The following is a 26,552-nucleotide window of genomic DNA, read 5'->3' as shown; positions in this document are numbered from 1 at the left end:
TTCAGTCGGCAGCTGTCATGTTCGCTATGGTACCAGAATTAAAAATAATTGGCATTTGGTCAGTTGAGGTTTTAACATATGAAAATTTTATAATATTTAAGATGATTATTTAGTCGGTAAAACTAGCGTATTAGTGAAACCCGAGCGTTGAATCCCGTGCGTTTTAAAACCCTGGGGGGTTAAAGACCAAGAATTACGACAACAAGTCGACACGAATTCGGTTAGTATGGATTACATTTGTTATAGTATAAACAACCTTAGTAAAAACCAACCATTAAAACCTAAGAAATCAATATTTGTCAAGCTAACTTATAAACAAATTAAAATATATACAACAACGTTTATTCGGTTGGTAAAACCTGGATGTTGTTATAAACCCGAGCATTGTCGGTGTCGGGCCTCACAATGGTGAGTCGGTAAAACTCGAACGTTAGTAAAATCTAAGTGTTGTCAGTCCCGAGCTTGAGGCGCTGCGTCGTCGTGAATTTGACCGGTTCCAATTACATTCGTTGCGATACCGTATAAACAATGTTGGTAAAGTATAAGCGTTAAAACTAATAACAATCGTCAAATTAACATATAAAAAACAAAATATTTAAAAAGATGTTTATTCGGTCGGTAAAACCCGAGCACTGGTAACACGTGAGCGTTGTTAGTCTCCCGTGTTGGGACACTGAGTCGATGCAAATTTGGTCGTATCGGTACGTTTATGACGGTACTGAAACTAAAACAAAAAAGTCGGTAAAACCCGGCGTTGCCGACGGTAACCGTTTAGTTATCAAACTTTAAGAAAAAATATAAAAGGTTAGTCCAATCATACGATGCTACATAGACCAATGAAGGCCATGCGGCACCAAAGTTATCATCATAATTATTATCATAGTCATAGAAATATTAAAACATGGGTCATAACATACTCTACTTTTTATACTATTACATATGAGTTATCGAACAAGGAACAAATAAAACTTCCTCAATCTTAGTCGGTGTAAAATATATTTTTTGTTTGGCTACAACTATGCAAATATAACTGACACCGTAAAGACACTATTGCATCAAATTGTATCATTATATGTCCGTATGAGAACAAATAGTGATCAAACAAGCCGTCTTGGTAGTCATATGGATCGTGTAAGAGCAAAATCATACCGGTCATATGATATATGATATATGATATATGATATGTTCATATTAATTGAAAAAGAAATAACTGATGTATTAGGGTGTTAGGGGTGTATAGATGATGATGTGGAATTATATAGAGAGCTTGACCAACGACTCAATGAGGAAGTGACATCTCAAACTTGAGGAGTGTATTGAAATTTATAAAGACCTTGATATTAGGTAGTGATGTAAACGAACTGAACGTTCAGCGAATAATTCGTGAACCGTTCGACGGAAAGTTCGTTTACGCTTGTTTGTTTAATAAATGAACAAACACGAACAAAAAATTTTGTTTGTTTAGTTATTAACGAACATGAACAGCAGCCATATTCGTTCATTTGTGTTCGCGAACGTTCGCTAATGTGTTCATTTATGTTCGTTTACGTTCGTTCGTTTGTGTTCATTAGTTAAAGGTTTGTTTTATATGTTTTTTAATTCTTTTATTTGGTAATAACCAACCAAACATTTAAATTTATAATTTATTGCTTATGTTCAGCTCGTTTTGTTTAAGGTTTGTTCTATAAAGTCTTTCTTTAGCTAACAACAAATCTAACTTGTGCTTCGGTGACATTATCAGAACAAAACCGCCAATTAAGGAATGATTATGTTTATGTTTATCATCTGCTGAACTTTATATTTTGACTTTATAATATTGCTTTTTTTAAACTCATTTTTAAATAGTAAATGTCCGTATGCGTTCATGAAGCGTTTGTGGACAAGTTCAATTCCTTAACAAACAAACATGAACAAGAATTTATGTTCGGTTAGCATGCGTTCGTGAACAAGTTTAATTCTAAACAAACGAACATGAACAAGGCTTTATTCAGTTCGGTTCGGTTCGTTTACAACCCTAAATTATTAGGAGTTGATTGAGATTTATGAAAAATGACCAACCAATGAGAGCAGTGACGGAGCTTGAATTTTAGCTACCCAAAAGGTTGACGGTGGTGTAGTGTAGCCAACCAACCTGAAGCCATCTGGTACATCTAAGAACACCCTTAGAGCATCTACAACGGGGTGTTAAACCCAAGGTTTGGATCTATGTGGCGTACTGAGGACTTGGTTGTTACAAACTTCTTTGTTGTGGAACAAAGTCCATGGGCCAAAGTTTGTTCTCGCAAACTAGTGAGGTGGGCAACCTTTCCTCTCTCCATATCACATACACATATAGATATATTATATACACATATATTATATATTATTTTAATGAGGTTTATTGTTGTGGAATAAATGAAGGTTTTTGAGAAAAGTTTAGAATTTGATATGGAGTTGATGTGACGGTTTGTACAAGTTTGTTGTTGTAGATGTTGTACTAACAAAGTCATATAGCTAGTACGACCCTTTTCGACTTGTCATTAGGGATGGGCTCAATATTGAATCTAAGAATAACGTTACCGAAAATCTCAAAAACGAATACCAGTATAAAAAATAAACAAAATAAATTTTGTAAAATATTGTGAAGAAACACGGACCTAATCCCCTAAGGGCATAGATCCAGTGAGTCCACAGGGTACGGGTCAAATAACTACTAACTAACGATACGAGTCCGATCTCCCAAGTCCAATGACGAAAACCTGCAAAAACAACCACCGTGAGCTCGTTACGGGAAAGACAAGACGGGGGGGGGGGGGTCTTCCCGTAACCACCATCCGGCGTGAGAATAAGTACAAGTCAGATGAAGAAAAAGTACTTAAGTATTTAGAGTAGATAGTTGGGAGTGAATGAATACCTCATGCAGATGGTGGAAGGTATTTATAGCCGAAGGATGGGGGGATGTGGTTGGTCAGCTGTCTCTTTTCAGAAGATGCTCTCGTAACCGTCTAAACACATTGTCCTCATATGATAGGGCGAGCTATATGACCTATGTGCATGTTTGTAACAACTTGGACACGTGTCTGTATGTAATAGGACGAGCTAAACTTGGCCATGTGCGTGGTTATAACAACCTGACCAGCTGTCCTTCTTCTGTTGGCTGTTGGGTCACGTGCTTTCCAAGAAAGGATCTTGGTAAATCTTCTAGAAGAGAGTTAGTTAATTACAGTTGTCCTCTGACGTTGCCTTCTGGTCATCCTCGCGGGTGGGAACAGTACCCTGCGGATGACTTCTGAGGGCGTATGGATCCTCCCGCACATAATCTCTAGGATATATTATTGTTATTCCTTTGTCTTGAGTTATGTGGGTGATTTATATGTCCGGCGGGTGATACATGAGGGGTCCCTCTTACCCGTCGGTGGTATTTAGGGGTTTTTGGATCTTTTTGATACACTACCTCTATATATTGGTACCGTATCGTCCTTGAAATACTCAAAATCTCAAAAAGTGGATCCCGAATAAATACTGACGTTACGCGATATCATTTGCTATTATAAGTGATCTATTGCAATCCTTTTGAGATTGGTATCGTACATTTATTGAAGTTGGTGTACGGATGAGAGAACCTTTTTTGTTTCATTCGACGTACTCGTTAATTCGTTGGGTATACTTTTGAAAAATTCAGTGCAAGTTGTTGGTAATTAGTCATCTCTTCTTCGTTCCACACCTGTGTAAAGTGTAAACACATATATACAACTATCTATACATGATACGGATAGGTACGACTGAATATGCACACGAGCATTGACTCTTGACTTTTACTTCTTGCCTCTTACGTACGTACACACTCTTGAAAATATATGATCATGATCGTCATCGTGTTCTTTACTTTACGACAAGACATAGGAAACAAACAACGTCTCAATTTCCAAGTCTGATTTCTAAGCTAGTTAATATATATAATAAACCCAACGTATCTCCAGAGTTTCCATTAATAATAATGAGTAAATTCTTCAGTAGACGAAGGTTTCATCTTTCTTCACCAGCTAAATTGATACCCACGTTTTCTTCTACTTCTAATTCTAATTATGATAACAACTCCTCGTCGAAATCATCTCTGGGCGATTATTCGATCAACGGGGGGCTGCTGCTTTCGCCGCAAACGAACAAGAAGCTCACCAGGCAGCGTAAACTCCGTCACTTGACGTTGGAGGATTATTGTGCACCGGAGGAAGATGTACGTGGTGTGTCGAAATCGTTGCCTAGTTCTCCGATTTCTGGCTCAAAGTCGCCGCAACACTGGTCTTCATCTGCTGTTCCGCAGCCTTTGCCACTTCCTGTTGATGATTTGCGGTTGCCGGGTGAAGGATATTCTGGCGGTAATGGACGGTAAGGACTTTTATCGTGAGAAGTGTACAAATAGCTAGAGTAATTATTATTATCACACTATAAATTTTGAATTAGATTACACTGTATTATTTTTTATAACATAATTACTCTAAATCAAAACTGTAATTACTCTAGTTATTTATATGTTTAGTATGTTAATTTTATTTGTGCCGGATCCCGCCCACAATATTTGTAATGGTTCGTTAAAATTTTGAAATTACAATTTGACTTGATAAAATTTGAAACTTTAACCGTAATTAGACGCTTAAATTATGATAATTAATGATTTACTCGTTTTATTTCAAAAAATAATGTACAAAAGGTGGACAAAATTTTGATTAACGAAATCAGGACATTAATTCAAAAATTATGGGTTTATAACTCTAATTCTAGCCCAAGTTATGTCCATATAAATAAGAGTCTAACAGCTTTTGATCAACTCCTCATCAACTTCTACAACTGGACATAAAAGTGGAGTATGATTTTAGTGGCTGCATAAATTATGAAGTTCTCATTTCTTATTAGCCAAATGTTAATTAGTCGGCTCCTTCTTATTATGTAGTTCTAGATCTGATCGACACGGGATGAATGCTAAGTGTGGCGGTGTACCAATATCATCTAAACCTTCAACTTACGCTCGCCGGAAAGGTTATGGTTATCCTCAAGACATAAATGGTGACAAGGTTCATAAAGACATCAGGTTGCATGTTCCTGCTAGAAGTGCCCCGACTACCACCTTCACTAGTCCTACACTTAGTCCCAAATTCAGTACAGTCGATATTTTTGATTCTGCATTGGCAGGCACTCGGGAATTCCATATGTTACCACCTTCCGATGCATCAACAAGACGTTCGTCCCAACTGCACAGTCCACCGTTACAAAGTCCTTATCTGATTAATAGACCCGAAAGCAACAATAATAATACTAATGTTCATCCACTTCCGCTTCCACCTTCAAGGCCGGTTTCTAGGCATCAAAGTTTGGATAAATCAGACGGGAAATCAATAAAAGGTCAATGGCAAAAAGGGAAACTTTTGGGGCATGGTTCTTTTGGTACTGTATATGAAGCAACCAATCGGTATGTCGTTCATATGTGTTGGAATATTATGTTTCGGATGACTATCTTTGGTCATCGGTAACATATTATTCCAACAATATGGGAAGAGAAAATTTTGGAATCTATTTTGAAAGTTGAGTTTATGTTTATATTTTATATCTTGTAGTGAAACCGGGAGTTTGTGCGCGATGAAAGTAGTTGATATAATTCCTGATGACCCTAAATCATCTGAATGCTTAAGGCAGCTAGAGCAGGTTATTTTTTTTAACTGCTTTTCCATGTTTTCTGGTTTTACTTTTTAAATTCATAGAAGCTAGAATTATCGATTATTATTGGTTAATAGATAAAAATGAGTTAGTTTGCGTTATATTTTATCTTTAAAGGGTCAAATGTGTTATTCAAGAAGATTTTACTTAAAAAGGACACTGGTCAAATGAGTTGAGCGGGTCAAATGGGTTGAAAGTCACCCTAAATGTATCGCGGTGCGTTAAACTTTCTAGATAATTAACTTATTAAAAAAAGTTGCTAATCATTTATATTTAACAAATTAATTATTTATGGAAATTTTGAATAAAGAACATGAATACAGTGTCTAAGAATTGTTCTCGTCTGTCTCAAGCCAGCCCATTTTGACTCCACCAAAAATGACCAGTTTTGAACCAAAAACATTTTGACTTGACTCATGCTAAACACAGTATTGTTGTATAAAGAACAAACAGTGATTAGCACTTGTGTGGACTGTTGATCGTTGTCTATTTTGTGTATGCATCCATTGTGTAGGGGTATGGTACTAAACCCGGTTTTATGACCCCTTGTAGGGGTATGGTACTAAACCCGGTTTTATGACCCTAAATTTATTATGTTTGGCTTATTTTATTATATGGACTAATACAATGTTATTGGGCTGAGGGGGTTTTGTGGAGGTAACCCTAACTGGGCTAGGCCCATTAGGGTACCATGATGGTGGCCATGAGGCTCTCTATATAAGGAGGTCTCCACCTCCTTATTATGGGGGGATGCTCAGTAAGAGTTGCCATCATATCATTTTTGTGTCTGTAAACAAGAGATCCTCGAGATTTCTTAGCAGTCACCTCCACACCCCCAAAAAGCCATTGCAGATTTCAAGCAACCGGAGAAGAGGATCAAGACGTGGTTCGTTCATCTCGACATCCGTGGAAACATCGTCATGGATCAGGTCAGGTTCATTTCATGTTTTGACATTGGCGCCATCCGTGGGACATTATTATTATTATCTGGCCGTTTGTGCCTCCATTATTATTTTGAAGACAAGCCGGGATAGTCATCCTGCGCAGAAGAGGCCCTTGTGGGCCAGTCATTATCATCATATTATAGCTCGTAAGTCGCCTCGCGCGCAAGCTTAATTATTCTTATAGCTCGTAAGTTACCTCGCGCGCAAGCTTTATTATTTTTACAGCTTGTAAGCCGCAATTCGCGCATGCTTCATTATTTTTATAGCTCGTAAGTCGCCTCGCGCGCAAGCTTTATTATTTTTATAGCTCGTAAGTCGCCTCGCGCGCAAGCTCTATTATTTTTATAGCTCGTGAATCACCTCGCGCGCAATCTTTATTATTTTTATAGCTCGTGAGTCGCCTCGCGCGCAAGCTTTATTATTTTTATAGCTCGTAAGCTGCCTCGCGCGCAAGTTACATTACATTATTATCGAGACGCGCACTCTATCTTTTATCAGGCCACGCGCCACTATTGTTATGATGCGTGCTATATCTTATTCATGCTAGTGCACCATCATTATCATAAGGACCACAACATGTCACCATCATGGAGAAAACCTCCCAAAACTCAAAGACAATAAAGACAAGGCCGAAGGAAAGGGAAAACCGCCTCATGTCCTAACACACCTTATAAAGTCCAGCGCTCCACCTAAACGCTTGCACGCCTAGGAGCAACACTGGACTTGGGGGGCTTGTAGGGGTATGGTCCTAAACCCGGTTTTATGACCCCTTGTAGGGGTATGGTACTAAACCCGGTTTTATGACCCTAAATTTATTATGTTTAGCTTATTTTATTATATGGACTAATACAATGTTATTGGGCTGATGGGGTTTTGTGGAGGTAACCCTAACTGGGCTAGGCCCATTAGGGTACCATGATGGTGGCCATGAGGCTCTCTATATAAGGAGGTCTCCACCTCCTTATTATGGGGGGATGCTCAGTAAGAGTTGCCATCATATCATTTTTGTGTCTGTAAACAAGAGATCCTCGAGATTTCTTAGCAGTCACCTCCACACCCCCAAAAAGCCATTGCAGATTTCAAGCAACCGGAGAAGAGGATCAAGACGTGGTTCGTTCATCTCGACATCCGTGGAAACATCGTCATGGATCAGGTCAGGTTCATTTCATGTTTTGACACATTGTTTTTAGTTTCAGACCCAATTTCGTCTTCTACGACTAGTGCAGGATTGTAACTTGGTATTGTTTGAGGACAGCATTTTTTAGGATGTAGAATTCGGATTATAACTATTAAATAAATAGTTCATCGATATGCTCAAATTTGCAACTCCATATGAACTACCATAATTTAATAACAGTAGTTCATTCAGATAATATGCATCATTCATACACATTCATATATTATATAATCCACTGAGCTTTGCATTTACAAGTTGTCAAAACACTATTTGCATATTCTCCGATTGTCACCGTGCACATGAGTAGTTCACGATCATGATCATCATTTATTTCCTTACTTTCACATGAAGGTCGGCTATTGATGTAGTATGATCAGATCCTTGAATATATTATATATATTGTTCTCAAAATTCTATCTGTTTCAGGAAATAAAAGTTCTTTAAAATTTAGAGCATCCAAACATTGTACATTATCGAGGTTCTGAAATGGTGAGTTTCTTCAGGTCTCGCTTATTTTGGCTCCTGAATAAAAATATCTGTTGACAGGATTTTATTTTTTATCTAGGTTGAGGATAGATTTTGCATATATCTAGAGTATGTTCACCCTGGACCCTTAAATAAATATGTCCGAGAACACTATGGAGCTATAACAGAATCTGTAGTTCGAAACTTTACGCGTCATATTCTCTCAGGGTTGGCTTATTTGCACAGCAAGAAGACCGTTCACAGGTATCATTATCCTTTGCAAATTGCAAAAGCAACTGAATTGCAGATGAAAGTTTTAAAGGAAGATTGCTGGCCAGTATAAGTTTTCAATGATTTAAGTTTGTGTTACATAGAGATATTAAAGGAGCAAATTTGCTTGTTGATGCATCTGGTGTAGTGAAGCTCGCGGACTTCGGGTTGGCGAAACATGTGAGCTATATATTTCAATCATGTTAACCACCTTTAAGATGAATCTGTCTGGTTGTTATTTTTGTATTGTGAATAAATTATTCTTTTTACAGCTTTCTGCACATACTATTGATCTTTCCTTACAAGGCAGTCCACATTGGATGGCTCCAGAGGTATTTCTTGTGATTACGAACATAGGCGTCGCGTCGTATTTAGAATCGTAAAATAATTAACTTTCACCTCTTTCATGCAGCTTCTGCAAGCTGTAATGAGAAAAGATGTTAGTCCAGAAAATGCATATACCATGGATATATGGAGCCTGGGATGTACAGTGATTGAGATGGTGACCGGGAAACCTCCATGGAGCGAGTTCACGGGGGTAATTTTTGTTATTTAAACTTAAATTCAAGTGAATGTGATGTATCTTTCAAAGGGATTTATTGTTCCATAAATGTGTCATTAGGTGCAAGCAATGTTTAATGTATTAAACAGGTCCCCACCTATACCCGAAACACTATAATCAGAAGGGAAGGATTTTCTCAATCTATGTTTACAGAGAAATCCAGAAAAACGCGCATCAGCTGCTTTGTTGCTTGAACATCCTTTTGTGCGTCGGTCATTTGATCACAATATTTCACTTTGTGAGCAAAAAATTTCCGGTGTGAGATTTAATGTAAGTTTCCAATGACTATACGTATTACTACATTTTATTTGCTTATTTATTTATTTAATTCTTCTAATGTTTACACGCATACGTGTTTGTATTCCAGGAAATACCGCATATTCCAAGAGACTTGCCTGCAGTCCCCAAAGATATGATGCAACACTCACCAAGCACATGGATTAAACATGACAGACCGCAGTTTCACCGGTAAGTTGTTTAAAATTATAGACTGAAGTCATTTATGTAGTTTAAAAGATCAAAATTTGTTTTTACACAAAAAAAGAAAACACTTAGAATCATATTTTTGTGTTCTACAGTGGAACGCCTAAACATCCGAATTTAGAGACTAAAACGGACCAACTTCCAGCTTCCACCCGCCACTCTCCTCGGTCTACTCTTGAAGTTGTTCCAAGTGAGTTTACACACAATAACGGGGTCCCAAATCGCACCGGTAAGGGTAGAACATATTCTCTTCCAGTGACCCCCAGCAGGGAAACCTACCTGTTGTAAATTTATAGATATTTGATTTCCGATTCGTTAACAGAAAAGTAGAAGTTAGTATTAGTCATGCTTTGTTAGATATTTATTGGGGTTCTGCTTAGACAATAATGAAGGTTGTATCTTGAACGGAAGATGTTGTTAGTGATTATTGTATGTGCTTATATTTCAACAGCACTTTGACTGTATATATTTCAGGGAGAATCTAAACATATATATCGATACTCTGGTGTTGTTAAAATGTTAAAACTTGTGACCACAATGGTAGTTAGAAATGATCTATGTTTACAATCTATGATCTTTATTATTATTATGATATATATTATTGTGGTAAGTGTGAGACTCTTTCACAATCACGGAATCACCACAATAATAAATGAATATCATAATAATAGCTCTAATAGCTATAAAACAACGCACACGATTGTGGATCCACCACTACTAAGAGAACTTGATCGATCTCAGGAAGTAAATAAGGAACCATTGTTGATGTACCAACAACTAGCGGATTTCACGGTTTATTTAAAACCTTGAAATTACCCAAACCGATCATTGGTGTTGTTTTACGGCCAGTTTTTCTTCATAACTTTCAGCATATCGGTTTTGAAATTTTCAAACTGTAACGAGCGGTTTGAGAAAACAAACTTATTTAGTATGTGAAAAAAGAAAATCAAGAAAGGCAAATGATAATCATAAAGATCTAGAAATTAAGAAAACGAAGTAAGAAGCAAACTTATTTTTTGAGTGAAAAAAAAGGGGGAAAAATAAACGATGACTCATAGAAGTGTGACAAGTGACGTTCTCATTTACTTATCTATTTAATATATATTTATATGATGCTAGACTAAAATAAAATTAGAGTACTAACAATTATAAGAAAAATTGGGGTAAGTTAGTTTATACTAGCCAATAGCCAAAATGTAAAATGTTCCATTACAAGTGGTCAATTTTAGGAGCATTCACGGCAGCTTCTTTATCTCTATCTCTATAATTACACTACATTTATCTCTCATATACAATTAAATAATAATTATTTACCTCTTTATCATTATCTTTTATCTCTGCTCTACTCACAACCACTTTCAAATATATTAAAAAATAAATAGAGAATGAACAGTGTTCCTCCAAATTTACTCATCTCTTCAAAATTTTCTCTCTCCTCCACGCACAACCACTTACAATCCTCTAAATTTTTTTTTTAGAGATTTCTCTCACAAAAATTTTAGAGGAGCTACTGAGAATGTTCTAACTCTCTAACTCTTCTCTGTAAGCCCGTAATGTCGGTTAGGGCCAATCCTAGCGAGTCTATGATGGATTGGTGTTGAAGGGACCAAGTCAAGCATATGGCGTGAGTACATGGAGATCGATTACTTGGTATTAGTAGAAGTCAAGCACATGGCTTAGAACACCTTTCTTGTTAGTGAAGTATTACTTAGACAAAGAACTTTGCTTAAGTGTGTGTGATTGGGAGAGATCAAGGGCGATGCATGGAATGGACGTGATATGGCCTCTATTTATTATCCAAGTCAACTTGGATAGCCACTAACAAGCATGAGACACGTTATGGCTTTGTCAAAATTTTGCTGCCTAGTCATCCTTAGACTCCTCGTCACAAAATTGTAGGTGGGTTAGATGGTCTATTTAATCCTCATATCTTTGTTGATAAGTCATGCTTTAGATGGTCTGCCAAATCACTTACGTGCATATTTTTCATTTTAGATCTTTAACTTTGTCACATTTACCATTTGGTCATCCAACTCTCAAACTTCTCATATATGTATGGCTCAAAAATTTTAGGGTGTTACACTACCCAAGACTAACTAGGTGTTTGAGATAGTTGCTACACACAAGGCTTATTTGAGTTTTTTTTATTGGAATATTGATGTGTTTGATACCACGTGTTTATAGTGTTTAATATTGTGTGTTTTACTTGTTTATACGTATTCAGAGGCGGATCCAGGAATTTTTGCTACGGGGGACACAAAATGGCTTGGGTTAAAAATGGGTCGGGTCAATGAAAACAGGTTGACCGACCATTTTGGATGCCAGAGCGGAATGAACTTTCGGGGCACATAAGAGAGTAAAATGGTCTTTTTATACACCACCAATTGAAAATTAAAATAAATATTATATTTTATATAATATATAATAATTAAGTTACATTTTGAACCCACCTCTTTAATTATTATATACTATCACCGAACACCACGATCATTATTATGACATCAATGATGGAACCCAAAACTTTTAATCAAAAAATCATAATATAGTTTTTGTTTATATATGTTTCGTGGACTTGCAGACAGTAATTGATAATAATATGAGAACCACAAATTAAATTTTTGAAAAGAACCTTTTACATAAATTTTTTTTTACAAACTAATATATTTCAAGCCAAATAAAAAAATTATTACGTAAAATATAAAGTAGAGTTCATGCACAAAATGCTATTAATATGTCAAACAAATAACTAGTAACATGACAAAAATAAAATATTAAGTTCATAAATCTTAAAAACTATGTGACAGTAAGCATTAAAAGGAAAACAATATTATATTATAAAATAACATTAAGCATTTCAGTTAAATAATATGATTAATGTTTGCACAACTCTCAAATAACGTAGGCATTTAAATCTGCATTTTTCATCTTCTCCATTCTCTTTCTTGTCTTCTTCACCTTCTTCAATAGCAAGCCGAACCACCGCAGCTCAAGGCCTTGTAAATCCGACGATGACGGTAACCGAAGGTGGGCACAGACTGGTTTTGGACGGTGGGCAAGGACTGATTGTCGAGTCATGATATGCTAAATCGTACATGCAAACGCGACATTTCGGTAGCCGGACGGTGGGCACCGGCCCAACCTAGTCCTAAGCTGGATCCGCCCCTGCATATAGAACACGATTACTTTGAGTGGGTTTATGTTTACAGGTGAATCGAAACTTAAAGGAGATGATTTTGAGCATTTAGGATGGATTTGAAATGAAAGTAATGATATATGATATGATAGAGAGTAGAAATACGAAGACGTGGCCGCAAACGGGGAGGAAAACGGAGTTGGAATGAAGATTTTATGAAAAAATAATATGTCGGTATTGTAGCCAACGTATCTTATGGTGGCTCCACCGTAGCTTACGGTGGAGTCGGGAGAAACATGAACCGTAAAGCAGAGAAGAAGGACCGTAACCCATTGTCCCACCGTAGCTTATAGTGGGGGTATGATGGAAAATCCGAAATTTGTTATTTTTCTAACATCTTTAAGCCTAGAAAACCCTAACATCGATTATCCTTCATACCCTAGCCACCAAGGACGACTTTGGAGCAGTGCTTCACCATCTTAACACATCTCAATCACCAAAGCATCCATGGTTTCATTCTTCCAATTCATATTCGAGTCAATCGTAATGCAGAGGCAAGGCTAAACCACTTGTGACCACTTCAGGTGTAGGGTTTGCATATGAACTGATTATTTTTATAAACATTACATGTATTGGGATTTAGTTTTGATTACACTTTTGGTTTATTGAATCTATATGTTTATTGGAATTGGTTAAACATTTTTGTTTTTGGGACTTTCACTTATCATCAATTATTTGGTTTGTGTTCATCAACATTTAGGATTAAGTTTTTACCGTCATTGAACTGTTTACCTTTACTCATTGATAGATGCTAAGTTTTATGTTATTGAACTGGTAATTAAGTAGACCGTGTTCAGTTGTGTCAATTCTTCGGATTAAAATATGTGTATCATCATAACCAAACTACTGTGTCTAGTAATCATTCATCTATTCTAATACACGAATCATGACTATGTGATTTCCCGATTTGTATAAATTATTGTCAGTCAGTTTATTGCATATCCCGAACCTGAAGTGTAGTCACTATTTTCTTAAATTGTTTTACAACAAAATTAATTTCCAAACCGCATAGCATCGTCTGTCCGTTTAGTCTAATAATTAATAAGTCATGAGTCAAATTTGCACTTTTCACTGATTTCATCTGTATTCGATATCTTAGTTGTCCTTGCTAGTATCAAATATCACATGCAATCAATCAATCATGTTTTAAGGTTTAACTTTAACATACTTGAGTGGTGTAAGTCGCCTTCGTTATGGGTATTCTCACAGCAGCTATCGTGTTGATAATGATGATGGAAAAACTACTATTGGGCCAGTTTTCTTTTTTTGGTGATGCTCCGATAACGTGTTGTAGTAAAAAATCCGTGATAACCTTATCATCTTGAAGTTGTATAGCTTCAAGAGCTACTTAGTGAAGTTATAGGATAATCAATTAAAACTATGGTCTTATGTGCTGATGACACTTCTCCCATGTCATTGATCATGAAAACCCCAATATTGTTTGTGGACTAACCAAGCACATAAAAAGAAGCATCATTTCATAATTGATTGTATCGAGAGTGATGATATTAAAGTTGAACAAATTCCCGGAAGTCAACAAAGAGCTGACACATTCACAAAGGCACTAGCTTGTATAAAGTTTAGAGAAATGTGTAAAAGGTACTCGAGTAGAAGATCTATTGAACGCCAAACGAAATTAGAGGGTGATTGTTAGCCCAAATATCCATTGGGGCCGATCTAATCAATCGCTTGTAGCTTCTATTGTCATCTCTACTTACCAAAAGCCTTCAAGATTAAAACATGCTTAATGTTCCTCTTAACTATTAAAGGCCCCATATAGTCAAAACCATTAAATTAAATCGGAACCAAACCGTTAGTAAAGGTTCAATATTTAATTTCGATGTTTGGTTTTGATTTTCAAGAATAAAAAGTTGTTACTAATGTTATGGTTTACGATTTGACCTATAAACCAATAAAACTTGACCGTAAGCACCCATACAAACAACTATGAAATGCTTAGCCTATTGTTAAATTTCAAAGAGTTAAGCCTATGAGCAATATGCTCTATGCAACATCTGATTAAGAAGTTCAAGATCGATAAACATTAGAAGATATATATTACAAAGGATCACTTGAGAAAATGTTATTAATTTAAAGAAAGTTTTCTAGAAATAAAATGTTTTAAAACAAGCTCTCACTAATTTAACTGAAGATTTGTAAAATAATAATGTTTACAAAAAATGTTTTATAAAGGCTTTAAACATGTTTATAAAACCAAAATGTTTATAATACAAATTTAAGATTTTATACGTATTTAGAAACAAGTCAAAAATTTTATAAAATATTGTTGATTATTTATAAAAAATGCTGGTTTATTTGTTTAAATTGCTTAAATAATATTCTTGGAAGTGTAAGCCTTAACGTTTTGTGGTTTTAACTTTTAAATTTATGATGTATACATCACATGGTGTATGACCATTTTGGATAATGACACTTTGTTTGTCCAATATTTTTTGTGGTTTTAAATGTATGTATGTTGCATGACCTTTTCCGATGATGATATTAAAGACTCTAGGTTTAGGATGCCTTAAAAGTTAAAACACTCTTTATTACATTTTATTACATGTGTCTATGCGTCTATCGTCGCATCGCGCATGCATCTTGTAAAAGGGATATTGATCCACACATATATCTCATCCACTTTAATTAAAAATAAAAAAAATACTGAAATTCAGAGGTTGAAAAAAAAAGGCTGGTTAAAATAATTTTCTAAATTGATGTTAATATACTTTTATAGAATTTTCATTAGTTATTCTACCAAAGACTAGTATTGAACACGAACCTACCACCTATGTTTTATTAATTCACTACAACTTTGTATAATGGAAAGGCATTATGATTAGGCATCTAATATAACCCGACCTTAAAACTTCTAATACTACATCAATCAATGTCCATGATAAGAGTATAGCTTTTATCCCACCTTTATAATGCTATGATACAATCCCTTTGGTATATATAATATTGTTAGTAGTTATATCCTAAGCATATAGAATGATTTAAAAATTATTAAATGTTTGAGTACTAAATATTACTGAAACATCTTGTAAAAGGAAGTAAATACGAAGATCTATATATTTTTGCTACAGTTGTTCATGAAGCTTGTATGATGTTATAGAAAGAATTGAAGGTCACCTAAGAAGATGAGACATTGAAATCATTTTTGTCATTTTAGTGGTAGTAACTCACTTAATAATTGTATCGATCTAAAACACAAAAACGTATTAATGTTATGCGATCTCAACTTACTAAGGCTGGTCACTATGGTGAGGGGCTTCGAAGCCCCTCCTCAGTACCACGTCAGCGTCACGTGTGCACTAGGGGCTTCAAAGCCCCAGCCCAAAGATGCCCCTCAATGGTGTGGGGGCTTTAAAGCCCCTTTATTTATTATTTTTTATAAAACCAAAAAATCAACAAACACAAACCCATCTCAAATGGCCTGACCGGAAACCCACCTCCTCCACCTCTTCTTCCTCATCCTCCACCTCACCACCACCTCCGATCTCCCCAAAACCACAAAACCCACAGCCACCCAAAACCTCCAAAACCCACTAGCCACCCAAAACCTCAAAACCTTTACACAACACTCGTCTCACAATCATCCACCACCACCTTCTTCAAAACCACCGCCGGAAATTGGTCGGAACTTTGGCAAGGTATGTATGTGTGTTTGAGAGAGAGAGAGGGCCCACAAGATTTCCCATCCGTGCTGGCCGTTTGAACCACCTTTCCCTCGGCGCCCAACGAAGAACCGCGCCCCACTGCGGTGTTCGGCGCCCGCCAGCTCAGCCTTTGGAGCCCCATAGCGACCAGTCTAACAATATATGATAAACATGGGATTTATTTTTTAATATATTTTTTTTAAAAGAGAATGATACCCGATACATTTTTGAAATATGAAAAAAGAAGATTTTTTAAAGGAAATAATTCAACACAAAAATATATATGGTGTATTGTTTAATTAATGAAGAATTGACGAAGAAAATTCACAAAAACTCTTTAACTTGTAATGAGTTTAAAAAAGATAACTGTGCATTAGTGCCTGTCTTGTAAAGTTGAATAATTTCTCAATAACGACAACCAAACCTTGTTAAAGTTTCAGAAGTGTAATTAAATATGTGACTTGATAAATAACGCGAGAAAACAAGTGAAAAAGTAGGTCTAGGGATTTCAGATAGCTTACAGGAACCAAATCAAATGATCACAAAGCCAATCATGTTTGTAAAACCGAAATAAAGAAAAACATTAAAGTCAAATGTATAACATTAAATGATTAGTTATATAATTATATATTTATATATCACCACTTAATTACAATTCATCTAGGTGCTGTTTGTTTTTGCAGACATAAACTGTCTGCAAGCTGATTTCATCTGTTTTCATGTCTGCAACTGAAGATGTGGTCTGAAGATCTGCAAGCTGAAAATATAAGACTGTTTGTTTTTATAAGCTGATACTGTCTGCATAACTGTCAAACTTATCTCACAAGATAGAAGTCATTTATTCAAGTTACATAGAAAATATAATAATAAAATTGTGGCGGCGGACGGTGGGTAGTGGCGATGGATGGTGGTGGTGGACAGTGGGTGGTGGTAATGGACGGTTTTGGTGGGTGGTGGACGGTGGTAGTTGACGGTGATGGCGTCCGACAGTGGGTGGTGGTGGTGATGAACGGTTGTGGTGGGTGGTGGACGGTGGTGATTGGTGGTGGCTGTGATGGATGGTGGTGGTGGTGGTGGTGGCGGACGATGGGTAGTGGTGGTGGATGCTGGTAGTGGCGGCGGACGGTGGGTAGTGGCGGTGGATGGTGGTGGACGGTGGCAGTGGGGGATGTTGGTGGTGGCGTACGGTGGGTGGTGGTGGCGGACGGTGGTGGGAGGAGTGGATGAGAGGGTGGCTTCAAAGGGATAAGAGTATGATTTTTTTGCGAAGATGTTTTAAGCAATATTTCTTTGCTTTTCTTTTAAGATGAAAGAAGATAACTTAAGATCTGTTTTAAGAAAAAAAACAAACAGTCTTCAAGGGTAATGTCTGCGCGCGTGCAGACATTAGCTCCCTTGAAGATGTTTGAAGAAAAAACAAACACCCCCCTAGACATGATATCGGTAAAGGGCCAAACTTAAAAAGAGACTGCTAACAAATTAAACAAAACAGTAATCTATCACTATCTTCATTTTTAAGATAGAAGTTTATAGAGACCTAGGATTAAGGTTAACCATTGTTAGGTGAGTGTATAGATAGGCAGGCCTTGCTATGATGTAGCGCATAGTGACTGATTATTCTAAACTTTATGTGGACATTACATTTGATTTGTCTTTTTGTATTTATGTCTATACATTGTTTTTTGATGTTATTTATGTCTATTTTTATTTTGTCACTCTTTCATAATTTATTGTGTTATTGGTAGCTTTTGCTTATATCTCGCTGGTTCTAGTTTTTGTAACAATGCATAAAATAATATTTGTCATAAAATAATATGAGCGAAATCCACAAACGTATATGAGACTATAAATAAAAGCATCAATCGTGGTATATAAAACATATGTAAATGGGGATCCTTTCTAATCGGTAACAACCGACATACTTGGATAATGAGACCATATTCTACTAGCACAAGGCTAAGTAGTTAGGGGAGCGTATGATCATACTTATTGAGACTCAACAACAACTTAAAAATAAACACTTGTGCACGTAAAGCATATGAGACATATAACACACAATATAGCAAGTATTCTAAGTATCATACACCCTAAAGTTTGTTGTTTGAGAAATGAGTAAAATAAATCATTCTTGTTTTGAATAAGTATGCATGTTACCCCCAAAAATATAAAAGTGAAAACGGGGGATGAAATGTACTCACGTTAACTAAGTAACTTGAAAGATTGATTCGTGGATAATCGGAGATCGGGTTAACGAGCAAGACCTAGATTAAACGAGTCTTAAGTTAGTAGGTAGTCTTGAAAGGGTTTAAAGTAAAATATGACAAGTAAGTAAATAAATGAAGTTTATGGTTTAAAATGTAAATATTTGGGAAATTAAAGATATATTCTAAAAAGTATGTTTACTCGAAATCGGGTCTTGGTATTTTATTCATAAATATTACTCAATCTATGTTAAGTAACTTATGTGGGTTATAATGCACTATTACAAGACCCTTGGTTATATAAATACCAAAACAAGGTTTTAATCGAGTGTTCGGATTTATCAATTTGGGTCTAGATAATTAACTAAACTCAAAGTCAACTTTCCAAAATGTTTTGAGATAACTCAATAACATCAAAAAGACATAACCAAGTATATAGTTCTATTGTGAAGAACCTTAACGTCCGTTAAGCGAGTATTTGGTTTCACCGGTCCAAACTTGTTATAAGATCAAGTTGGATTCCGACACACCAAGTATGTTGATAAAATAACTTAAAATTAGTTTAAAATACATTCTTGAAGAAAAGATGAGTTTCGGTGGACAAAAATACAATTGTGTGTCTTAAGCAAGTGAACTCGGTTTAGTTCGGTTTTGGTTCGGTCCTTGACTCGGAATGGTACCGAGGATGGTTGTCACATACCCAAATACCATAGAACTATAAAAATGATTTTTGAAGTTAAATTATTCAAATTTACATAAATATGTTTATTTAACTGTTTCAAACAAAACTAGTAAATAAAACTATTTAAAACAAAACTATTTAAAACAAAACTAGTAAACAAGAGTTCGGTCTTGGTTCGGTTCTCAACTCGGGATAAAACCGAGGCTAGTGACTTCATACCCAATACCATGGAACTCTTTAAACATGAATTAGAAACTAAACTACTTATAATATGAACAAGACTAGTAAAGCATTAAAGGAAAATAATATAATCAAGAACTATAATGAGTCCTCCATGAAGCCTTGCCTTGTAGCATATCACCTCAACCGACCATGGCCGAAGAAAATGAAAGCTGAAGGAAACAAGGGGTGCATATTATATATATATTATACCACAAGATTCAATTAGTAAGTAACAAAACAAAATTAAAGAACGTTGTTGCTTGATTATTAAGAACCTTGAAGAAAGAATACTTGGATTTGAGAGAGAGTTTGGAGTAGATGAACAACCAAAGTGGTGCATGGAACCTTGCTTTTATAATGGTATAAGAGTATGGTTCATTCATATGGGGAAATTGTAGGTGATTGGTTAAGATGGTCAAACAAACTTTTGATAGTTGACAATAATAATCCCTAAAGTTTGTTTTAAGTCATTTTCCATCATAATTAAAGAGGTGTTCTAACATACCGAAAAGGATGTTTTCTTGACCCGACATTTATGAAACATAAACGAATATAAAATCCAACATAATAACGACAAAACCGAAAGATCAAAACGAGTCGGGTTTTTGATACAAATACAAATGCAAGTTAAACCGAAAAAATGACAAATGTTACAAGTTTCCTCATAACTAGAGATAATTTGAAGACGTTTAAAGACTTCGTACGGTTTAGTTGGGCCAGCTAGCAGTTGCCTTTAGACATCGAGTAATCCCTTACAGAGTTATGTTTGTTGAACTTTAAAAAAAAAAAAACTGGGTGCAGAAAGTGATACCAATGTTGTTGACGGCGGTAATATATACTAGCTGGTGGTGGAAATCCATGATTGAATCTTTTGACTATTTAAAACGATGTAAATACTTGAATTCTTTTTAAAAAATTTGAAGTATATTATTCCAGCTATTATTCGATGTACAAGCTAAAGGAACATGCTTGATGCATATACTTGTTAGGTAACGTATTAACTGTTTATGGCGTATCATTTATATATCTTTCTAGGTGCATGACTTGTGTTTACAGTGGGCCATATTAACCTTAGTCCGACCAGCTAATCAATGGCACCTTTAGGTTGACTAGAGGCACCTGCCATTTATTTCGCGGGTTTGAATTCCATTTTGTGTTAGGCTGAGGGGTGTGGGGGGCGCGAGAGGGGGCGCGAGTGGGGGCTCCAGCCAATAATATTGTGACGTGTGGCAGAGAGAGAAACTTGATAAGATGGGTGTTGGTTGTGGTGCTCGCGCCCCGGGCCATGGTGTGGAGGGGCGCGAGAGGGGGCGCGAGCGGTTTTTTTTTATTTTTTTATAAATGTATTAAAAAAACGTATTATTAAAAAAACTCATAAATTATTTAAAAAAACACACATTAATTAAAAAAACACATTAATATCTAAAAAAAAATTAAAGTACTAAAAAAAACATTATTCTTATTCTTCGGCTTGGTCTTCTTCGATCAACCTCTTCCGGATACGTTCCTTTTGTTTTTCCATCAGCATTTGGTCGACCGGATTTAGGTTACTGAAGTCTCTTGTAAGGAAGTCCAAATCTCTCATTCTTTTTTTTTCCTTTTTGTCATTAGAGACCACCTCCATGGTTTTGTTGAATTTATTGAGGGATTCAACAAGATCGGTGATGTTTACGGCTTCCCCCTCAGCCGGTTTTTTCCCCCTGGCGTCCCTTCCCAATGGCCGCCTCCTCGGCGGTGAAGACGTTTCATACCCCGCAACGTTTAGGTCGAATCCAACCCGGCAATCCGACCCGGCGGAAGTGCTATACGCTCCAGACGAACTAGTTTTAGTCCGTTTCGGCCCTACTTCTGCATCAGGGTCCGGCGCCACCAGCTCAACCCACTTAGAACACCTTCTCAACCTCTCCCACACATTTACATCGTCCCACGTCTTCACCGTCCCATACCTCCGCAGACACTCCTGCTTCCACTCTTCGACAGTGAAATTATAAACCGCCAAATCGTCACTGCCACTTGGTCTCATACGACCGGCGTTCCTGTTGAACAGATTAGTAAACAAGCCGACAAATTTTCTGATTTCGGTCCACCGACCCGAAATCATATCGGCGTTCCGCTCTGTACTCCCAACGAGCGAATAGAACGTCTCCCTAACCTTTGTCCAAAAGACCTTGCTCTTTTGGTAGTCCGCTGCAAAATGCATAAATAAATTTGTAAGTGTAACTTTTTTATTTAACTTTTTTATTAAAAATCGTTTTTAAAAACGTTAAAACAATTACCGCAACGCCGATCCTCAGAAATGACTATCCAAGCCCGACACAGGGCTTCCTTCTCATCCGATGACCACGGAGTGGTTTTCCGTTTCGTCCTTCCAGTCGAAGCCGAACCCGACCCGTCCGTTGCAACTTGTTTTTTCCGGTGGACGCGTCTTCTTTGTCCCGCAGCTTCACCTTCTGGTTCTTGTGTCTCCGGAACAACAAAGTTAGGAGACGGTTGTATGTTGGATGGTTGAAAGCCGGATGTTGTTGCGACCCCGAATAAAACATCGGTTGGTCCGGTGCCGACCATAAATCGTCGTAACTGTAATCTGAATCTAGATTTGGGTACCAATTTCCAGCCATGTTTTTAAAAAAAGGTTTCGAAGATGGGGTGATTTTGGGTTTTGGGTGTGGTATGTGATATTAGTATGTGATATTGGTTTTGGGTGTGGTATGTGATATTGGTTTATATAGAGAAATTTTTTTTTTTTTTTTAATAAACATTATGAGCCCAACGGCTCTATTTACGCAACCCAAGACTCCTTCACGCGTATTCCCAGCCGCTACCCCTCTTGCGCCTGCCTCTTTTTCCGCGCTCGCGCCCCTCTCGCGCCTCGGTGGTGTGGTGCTCGCGCCCCGGGGCGCGAGCGAATGGGCTCACGCGCCCCCTGTCGCGCTCCACACCCCTCAGCCTTATATATTTTCGGGTTTAAACTTCCCTAGATTATAGGGGGAAAGGAGTGTTCATCTCATATACCCTAAGTTCTATAAATCTTATAATATCACACCCCATTACAATTCAAAACATGAGTGGTATTTAGCTCAACAATCCCACCCGTCAATCCGATATGATTGCAACCAGTCCTACGCATGGTTTACAATGTTTTATAAATAACTAGTAAGTTATATATCATTATAAAGCTAATATCATTACAATGCTTACATAAAATAATCTAAATTTCTAAATAAAATATTCTGACAATTAAACCAGCTTAAAAACAACATTTTTTTTTATAAGATTTGATGGCAAAATGAACACCTATATACTAGTTATGCCCTATAGTACATGTTTACAGATGTATAACATATAAAAATAAAAGTATTTCTAAAAGATTTAATAGCTTATTATATACTGTAGAAAGGATTAGCATAAGTAACATTTGTGTAATAACTTATTATGATATCTTGTTCATCTTGCAAACATGACTAGGATGATGATGCAGCATGTTTTGACTTTCTTGTTTAACGGTTGATGACATCAACAATCCTGAATTATTATTCTCTCTTAATCTTAATGATTGATTGGCATTAACATATCTATTCAGCTTCAAGGAGTTGTACCTTCTGTTAAACAGTAGAATTGCTTATGAACATTTGTTTCATGATTACATGATGATCTAACACAACTTAATTTACAATCAATCAAACCAACCAACAAACAAATCCACTAATTATCATCAACTAACATCTAGTTAATTATTATTATGACTTATGAGAAAACCCGAATCCATTTGAAAGTGCATGAACTGCCGGGTTAAACGCTAGTCTTCCCAAAATCCCTTGCTTGTACGGCAAGAATGTTTTCTTCTTCATATCATTCGAAACCGCCCGGTTCACTGTGTAATGCAACTCGTGAGCCGACACCCGCGGTCCACGCCTCTTTGACCCGGAAACCGACCCGGACCGGTCTCGTAAACTCGAGTTTCTAGAATCCTCATCATGCTTCCTAAATATTGCTGAGTATTTCTTTAAAGGGTCTCTATCTAATGCTCTACCATCAGAAGCACTTCTGAATAAAAACAAATCCTTAAAGCTCCATTTTTTAGATCCTTTTCCTGATCCAGAAGATGATAGAGTCGTGGAACTCGTAGTCATAGTCGTAGTATTTTTTGTTTGAACCAACGGTGGTGGCACCGTTGGTTCAGAGGAGTCTCTAACGGGTGGAAGCGACCGAGTTCTTCGACTTCTTGATGAAGATAAACCCGAAAAGTTTCGCTCTCTTCCCCTAATTTCACTCTCTTTATTCTTGCCTTGTATGGTGGCTTGTGATGGCTCAAACTCTACCTTTTTAATCAACCCATCATGGAATAAATCTTCAGCCGAGACAGATGAGTCCGGAAAGAGTTCACCGCTCACATCGAATGCGAAATTATCCTCGTCGTATAAGTTACTTATCGATTTCGGAACACCGGGCTTTTCCTCCCATGCAAAAGGGACAGAAGCTAGAGAGTTCCTCCTGCGAGTGTTCTTATGCAAGACCAAAAGCTCATCAAACTCGCGGTATAGCTCGGTGATTCTTGCCGGGCTAGAGGGTGCGCTGGTGTTCTCGGCCATAAGTCGTGACGCGGTGGCATATGCGGAAGAATTAAAGTCGAAATCGGTGGGAATTACCGGTGGGATAACCTCCATCCGGTTGTTATGAGGTCGGAACACAAGTGTTGACGGGAGGATATTATAGAATGGAGACTGGAGGATGAGGTGGGGTAGGATGTGAGCAATATAAAATTGACTTATCATATATGAAAGTCTAAGTTGCCGTCTGTAACGTACTTCTTCTAGAACAACATTTGGCATATGTCTTCGGGTGCAACTTGTGTCTATGACTCTATGGGGAGTAATAAATAATGCAAAACTAACTTTGTTGTATATAATAATTGTTAAGGAATGATTGGATGGATATAGAGAGTATATATATGTTATAAAATGATATTAATAATAGTATTAATAATTAATATATCCTAAGTCTAGGTTCTTAGTTTTGAAACTACTTGGTAAGCAAGGATTCATAATCTCCAAGTTTGTTGTTTAGGGGTTAGGCTTGTTTGACAATTCTTGTTAAATTATAAACAGACTTGATTGATTCAGCCAGGTCACATGAACAATTAAGAAATATTTTTAAAGAACCAAACACATTGTATCTTTGAATGATTCAGATGCAGCCTTATAAAAAACCATTAAGAGACTACTATAGCCTCTTTTGAAATCTACATCTCCTAGTGGTTTGGCAAGAATATCAACAATTTGATATTTTTTCTTGATACTACTACTTCACACTACATCTATGATAACGTGAATTGGCTTATTAGACTGGCGGCATATGCTATATTTGGTTTTGTAGCATATAAGTACCGTAGACTTCAAACAAAAATTCCATATAAACTTGGATCAATGTTCTTTTAAGAGGATTGCTCTAATAATTTCAGCCCTAATTCCATAGGTGTCTTACATGGGCTAGCCTCTTTATGTGAAACCTTTTTAGTAATTTTAGCGCATATTTCTTTTGAGAAATGACGATTTTGTAGCCTCCACACTTGATTTCTATTCCATGAAAGCAAGGGAGTGTTCCAAGATCTGCCATTTTAAATTACCAGTTTATAGAATTTTTGAATTCTATGATTAATTTGAGACCGTTTCTTGAGAATATTAAACCATCTACATACAGATACACAAACAAGAGTTCTTGATTGTTATCTTTAATGTATAAGGTACGTTAATATGGACATTGTTTTAAAATTATGCTTAGCAACATATCCATCTATTCGACGGTGCTTGTTTATGCCAATATAGTGCCTTTTTAGTTTACTTACACTATTTTTCTCGCTTTATTTTTCCACGTGGTGGGTGGATCTGTATATACGTCTTCTCGCAAACCACCATTTAAGAATGTTGATTTGACATTGATTCAACGAATCAATCAATTGCTTAAGTAGCTAAACCGATGGTTAGTCAAATGTTCTAGCCATATACAAGAACAAACACTTCGTTGTAGTCTACTCCAAACTTTTGTTTATATATATCCATTTACTACAATCATGCTTTGTGTTTTCCTACTTCTCTCTTTCTTTTAACTTGGTTTTGTATGCCTATTTGACTCCTATGGGTTTATGTCTAAGGTGGTAGATTAACAAGATCCCATGTTTTTTACTTTGCTATGGATCCAATTTCGTGCTCCAAGGCTTTCATCCACTTCTCTTGGGTGATTGTTGTTTGCAAAGTAATTGGATCAACATCAGTAATTAGTGATGAGTCAATAACTTCACTATGGTCAATAATTGGTTGTGTATGATCATATATATAGTTCGTTAAGCAATCTTAATGTAGGTGAGTTTAGAGACGAGTCGGAAGATGAAGTGGATGGTTAGGATGACATTGGGCTTTAATTTCGAGTTGTTACACCAAATTCATTGTTTGTTTTTATGGATAGCGGCGCAGCTTGTTGCTCGCTTACCCATTATCCAGATGTAGTTTGGGTTGTGTTAAATGTTAATAAAAATTTCGATTTACAATTTGATTAGCCCTTTCTTTGTCGGTGTTGAGTATTGTCCTTTCCTATGTTTGTTATTTGTTTTCTTCCCATTCGTAATTCTTGTTTTGTCTAATATAACATCTATGCTGTCTGTGACTAATTTGGTATAAGGATTGTAAAGTTGTGTAGGCCTTGGATGTTTTATTGTACATTATAAATATGCATTTTTCAGAGCTATTACCAATATCTAATTTGTTCCTCTTTTTCTTTGGCATGGGCTATGCATCTGAATGCTCTTAAATGTGAGACTTTAATTTCTAGTCTTGTTTTCCTCAAATATAACAAATCCAGTATTTCATTAAAATTTCGAGTATTGGTCCCTAATTCAAGTTGATTATATTCTTTTGCCTCTTCCTTAATGATACGATGGCTGAATATGTAATTTACATATTTGCCAGTGAGGTGATTTTTAATGCCACGTTCTATATTGTCTTTATCATTG

The 26,552-nt window shown here is 36.5% G+C and overlaps 2 protein-coding genes across 3 annotated transcripts; one reads left to right on the top strand and one right to left on the bottom strand.

The window, feature by feature from the left end:
• The first annotated feature begins 3,976 nt into the window (after positions 1-3,976).
• LOC143532004 (mitogen-activated protein kinase kinase kinase 5-like) lies at positions 3,977-10,052 on the top strand. Of its 2 annotated transcripts, XM_077027165.1 has the most exons (11): positions 3,977-4,365; positions 4,928-5,443; positions 5,589-5,676; positions 8,236-8,298; positions 8,375-8,538; positions 8,649-8,724; positions 8,817-8,876; positions 8,957-9,082; positions 9,167-9,376; positions 9,474-9,574; positions 9,685-10,052. In XM_077027165.1, exons 1-4 carry the CDS (start codon positions 3,977-3,979, stop codon positions 8,251-8,253), a joined length of 1,011 nt encoding a protein of 336 aa, XP_076883280.1. In that variant the 3' UTR covers positions 8,254-8,298; positions 8,375-8,538; positions 8,649-8,724; positions 8,817-8,876; positions 8,957-9,082; positions 9,167-9,376; positions 9,474-9,574; positions 9,685-10,052. The 2 variants fall into 2 exon arrangements, with proteins under 2 accessions (XP_076883280.1, XP_076883279.1); XM_077027164.1 differs by lacking the exons at positions 8,236-8,298; positions 8,375-8,538; positions 8,649-8,724; ... (3 more) ...; positions 9,474-9,574; positions 9,685-10,052 and having other exon boundaries at positions 5,589-5,929.
• Positions 10,053-23,189: 13,137 nt separating this feature from the next.
• Positions 23,190-24,249, bottom strand: LOC143532003 (uncharacterized). The gene has a single exon (XM_077027163.1). The coding sequence runs from the start codon at positions 24,211-24,213 to the stop codon at positions 23,287-23,289; it is 927 nt and encodes a 308-aa protein (XP_076883278.1). The 5' UTR covers positions 24,214-24,249; the 3' UTR covers positions 23,190-23,286.
• Between the last annotated feature and the right edge of the window lie 2,303 nt (positions 24,250-26,552).

The sequence above is a fragment of the Bidens hawaiensis genome, unplaced genomic scaffold, assembly GCF_021521415.1.
Source record: "Bidens hawaiensis isolate Kalapana, Puna unplaced genomic scaffold, B.hawaiensis_p1.1 tig00009327_1, whole genome shotgun sequence".
In the NCBI taxonomy this organism is placed as follows: Eukaryota; Viridiplantae; Streptophyta; class Magnoliopsida; order Asterales; family Asteraceae; genus Bidens; species Bidens hawaiensis.
Note: the sequence above shows the minus strand (reverse complement) of the source record. Positions and strands in the feature narration are given on the sequence as shown.

Excerpts from the sequence above, each read along its gene's own strand:
- LOC143532004 (XM_077027164.1), top strand. The coding sequence starts at position 3,977 with ATGAGTAAATTCTTCAGTAGACGAAGGTTTCATCTTTCTTCACCAGCT. Across the intron at positions 4,366-4,927 it reads TATTCTGGCGGTAATGGACG|TTCTAGATCTGATCGACACG; the intron begins GTAAGGACTTTT and ends CTTATTATGTAG. Across the intron at positions 5,444-5,588 it reads GTATATGAAGCAACCAATCG|TGAAACCGGGAGTTTGTGCG; the intron begins GTATGTCGTTCA and ends TATATCTTGTAG.
- LOC143532003 (XM_077027163.1), bottom strand. The coding sequence starts at position 24,213 with ATGGAGGTTATCCCACCGGTAATTCCCACCGATTTCGACTTTAATTCT.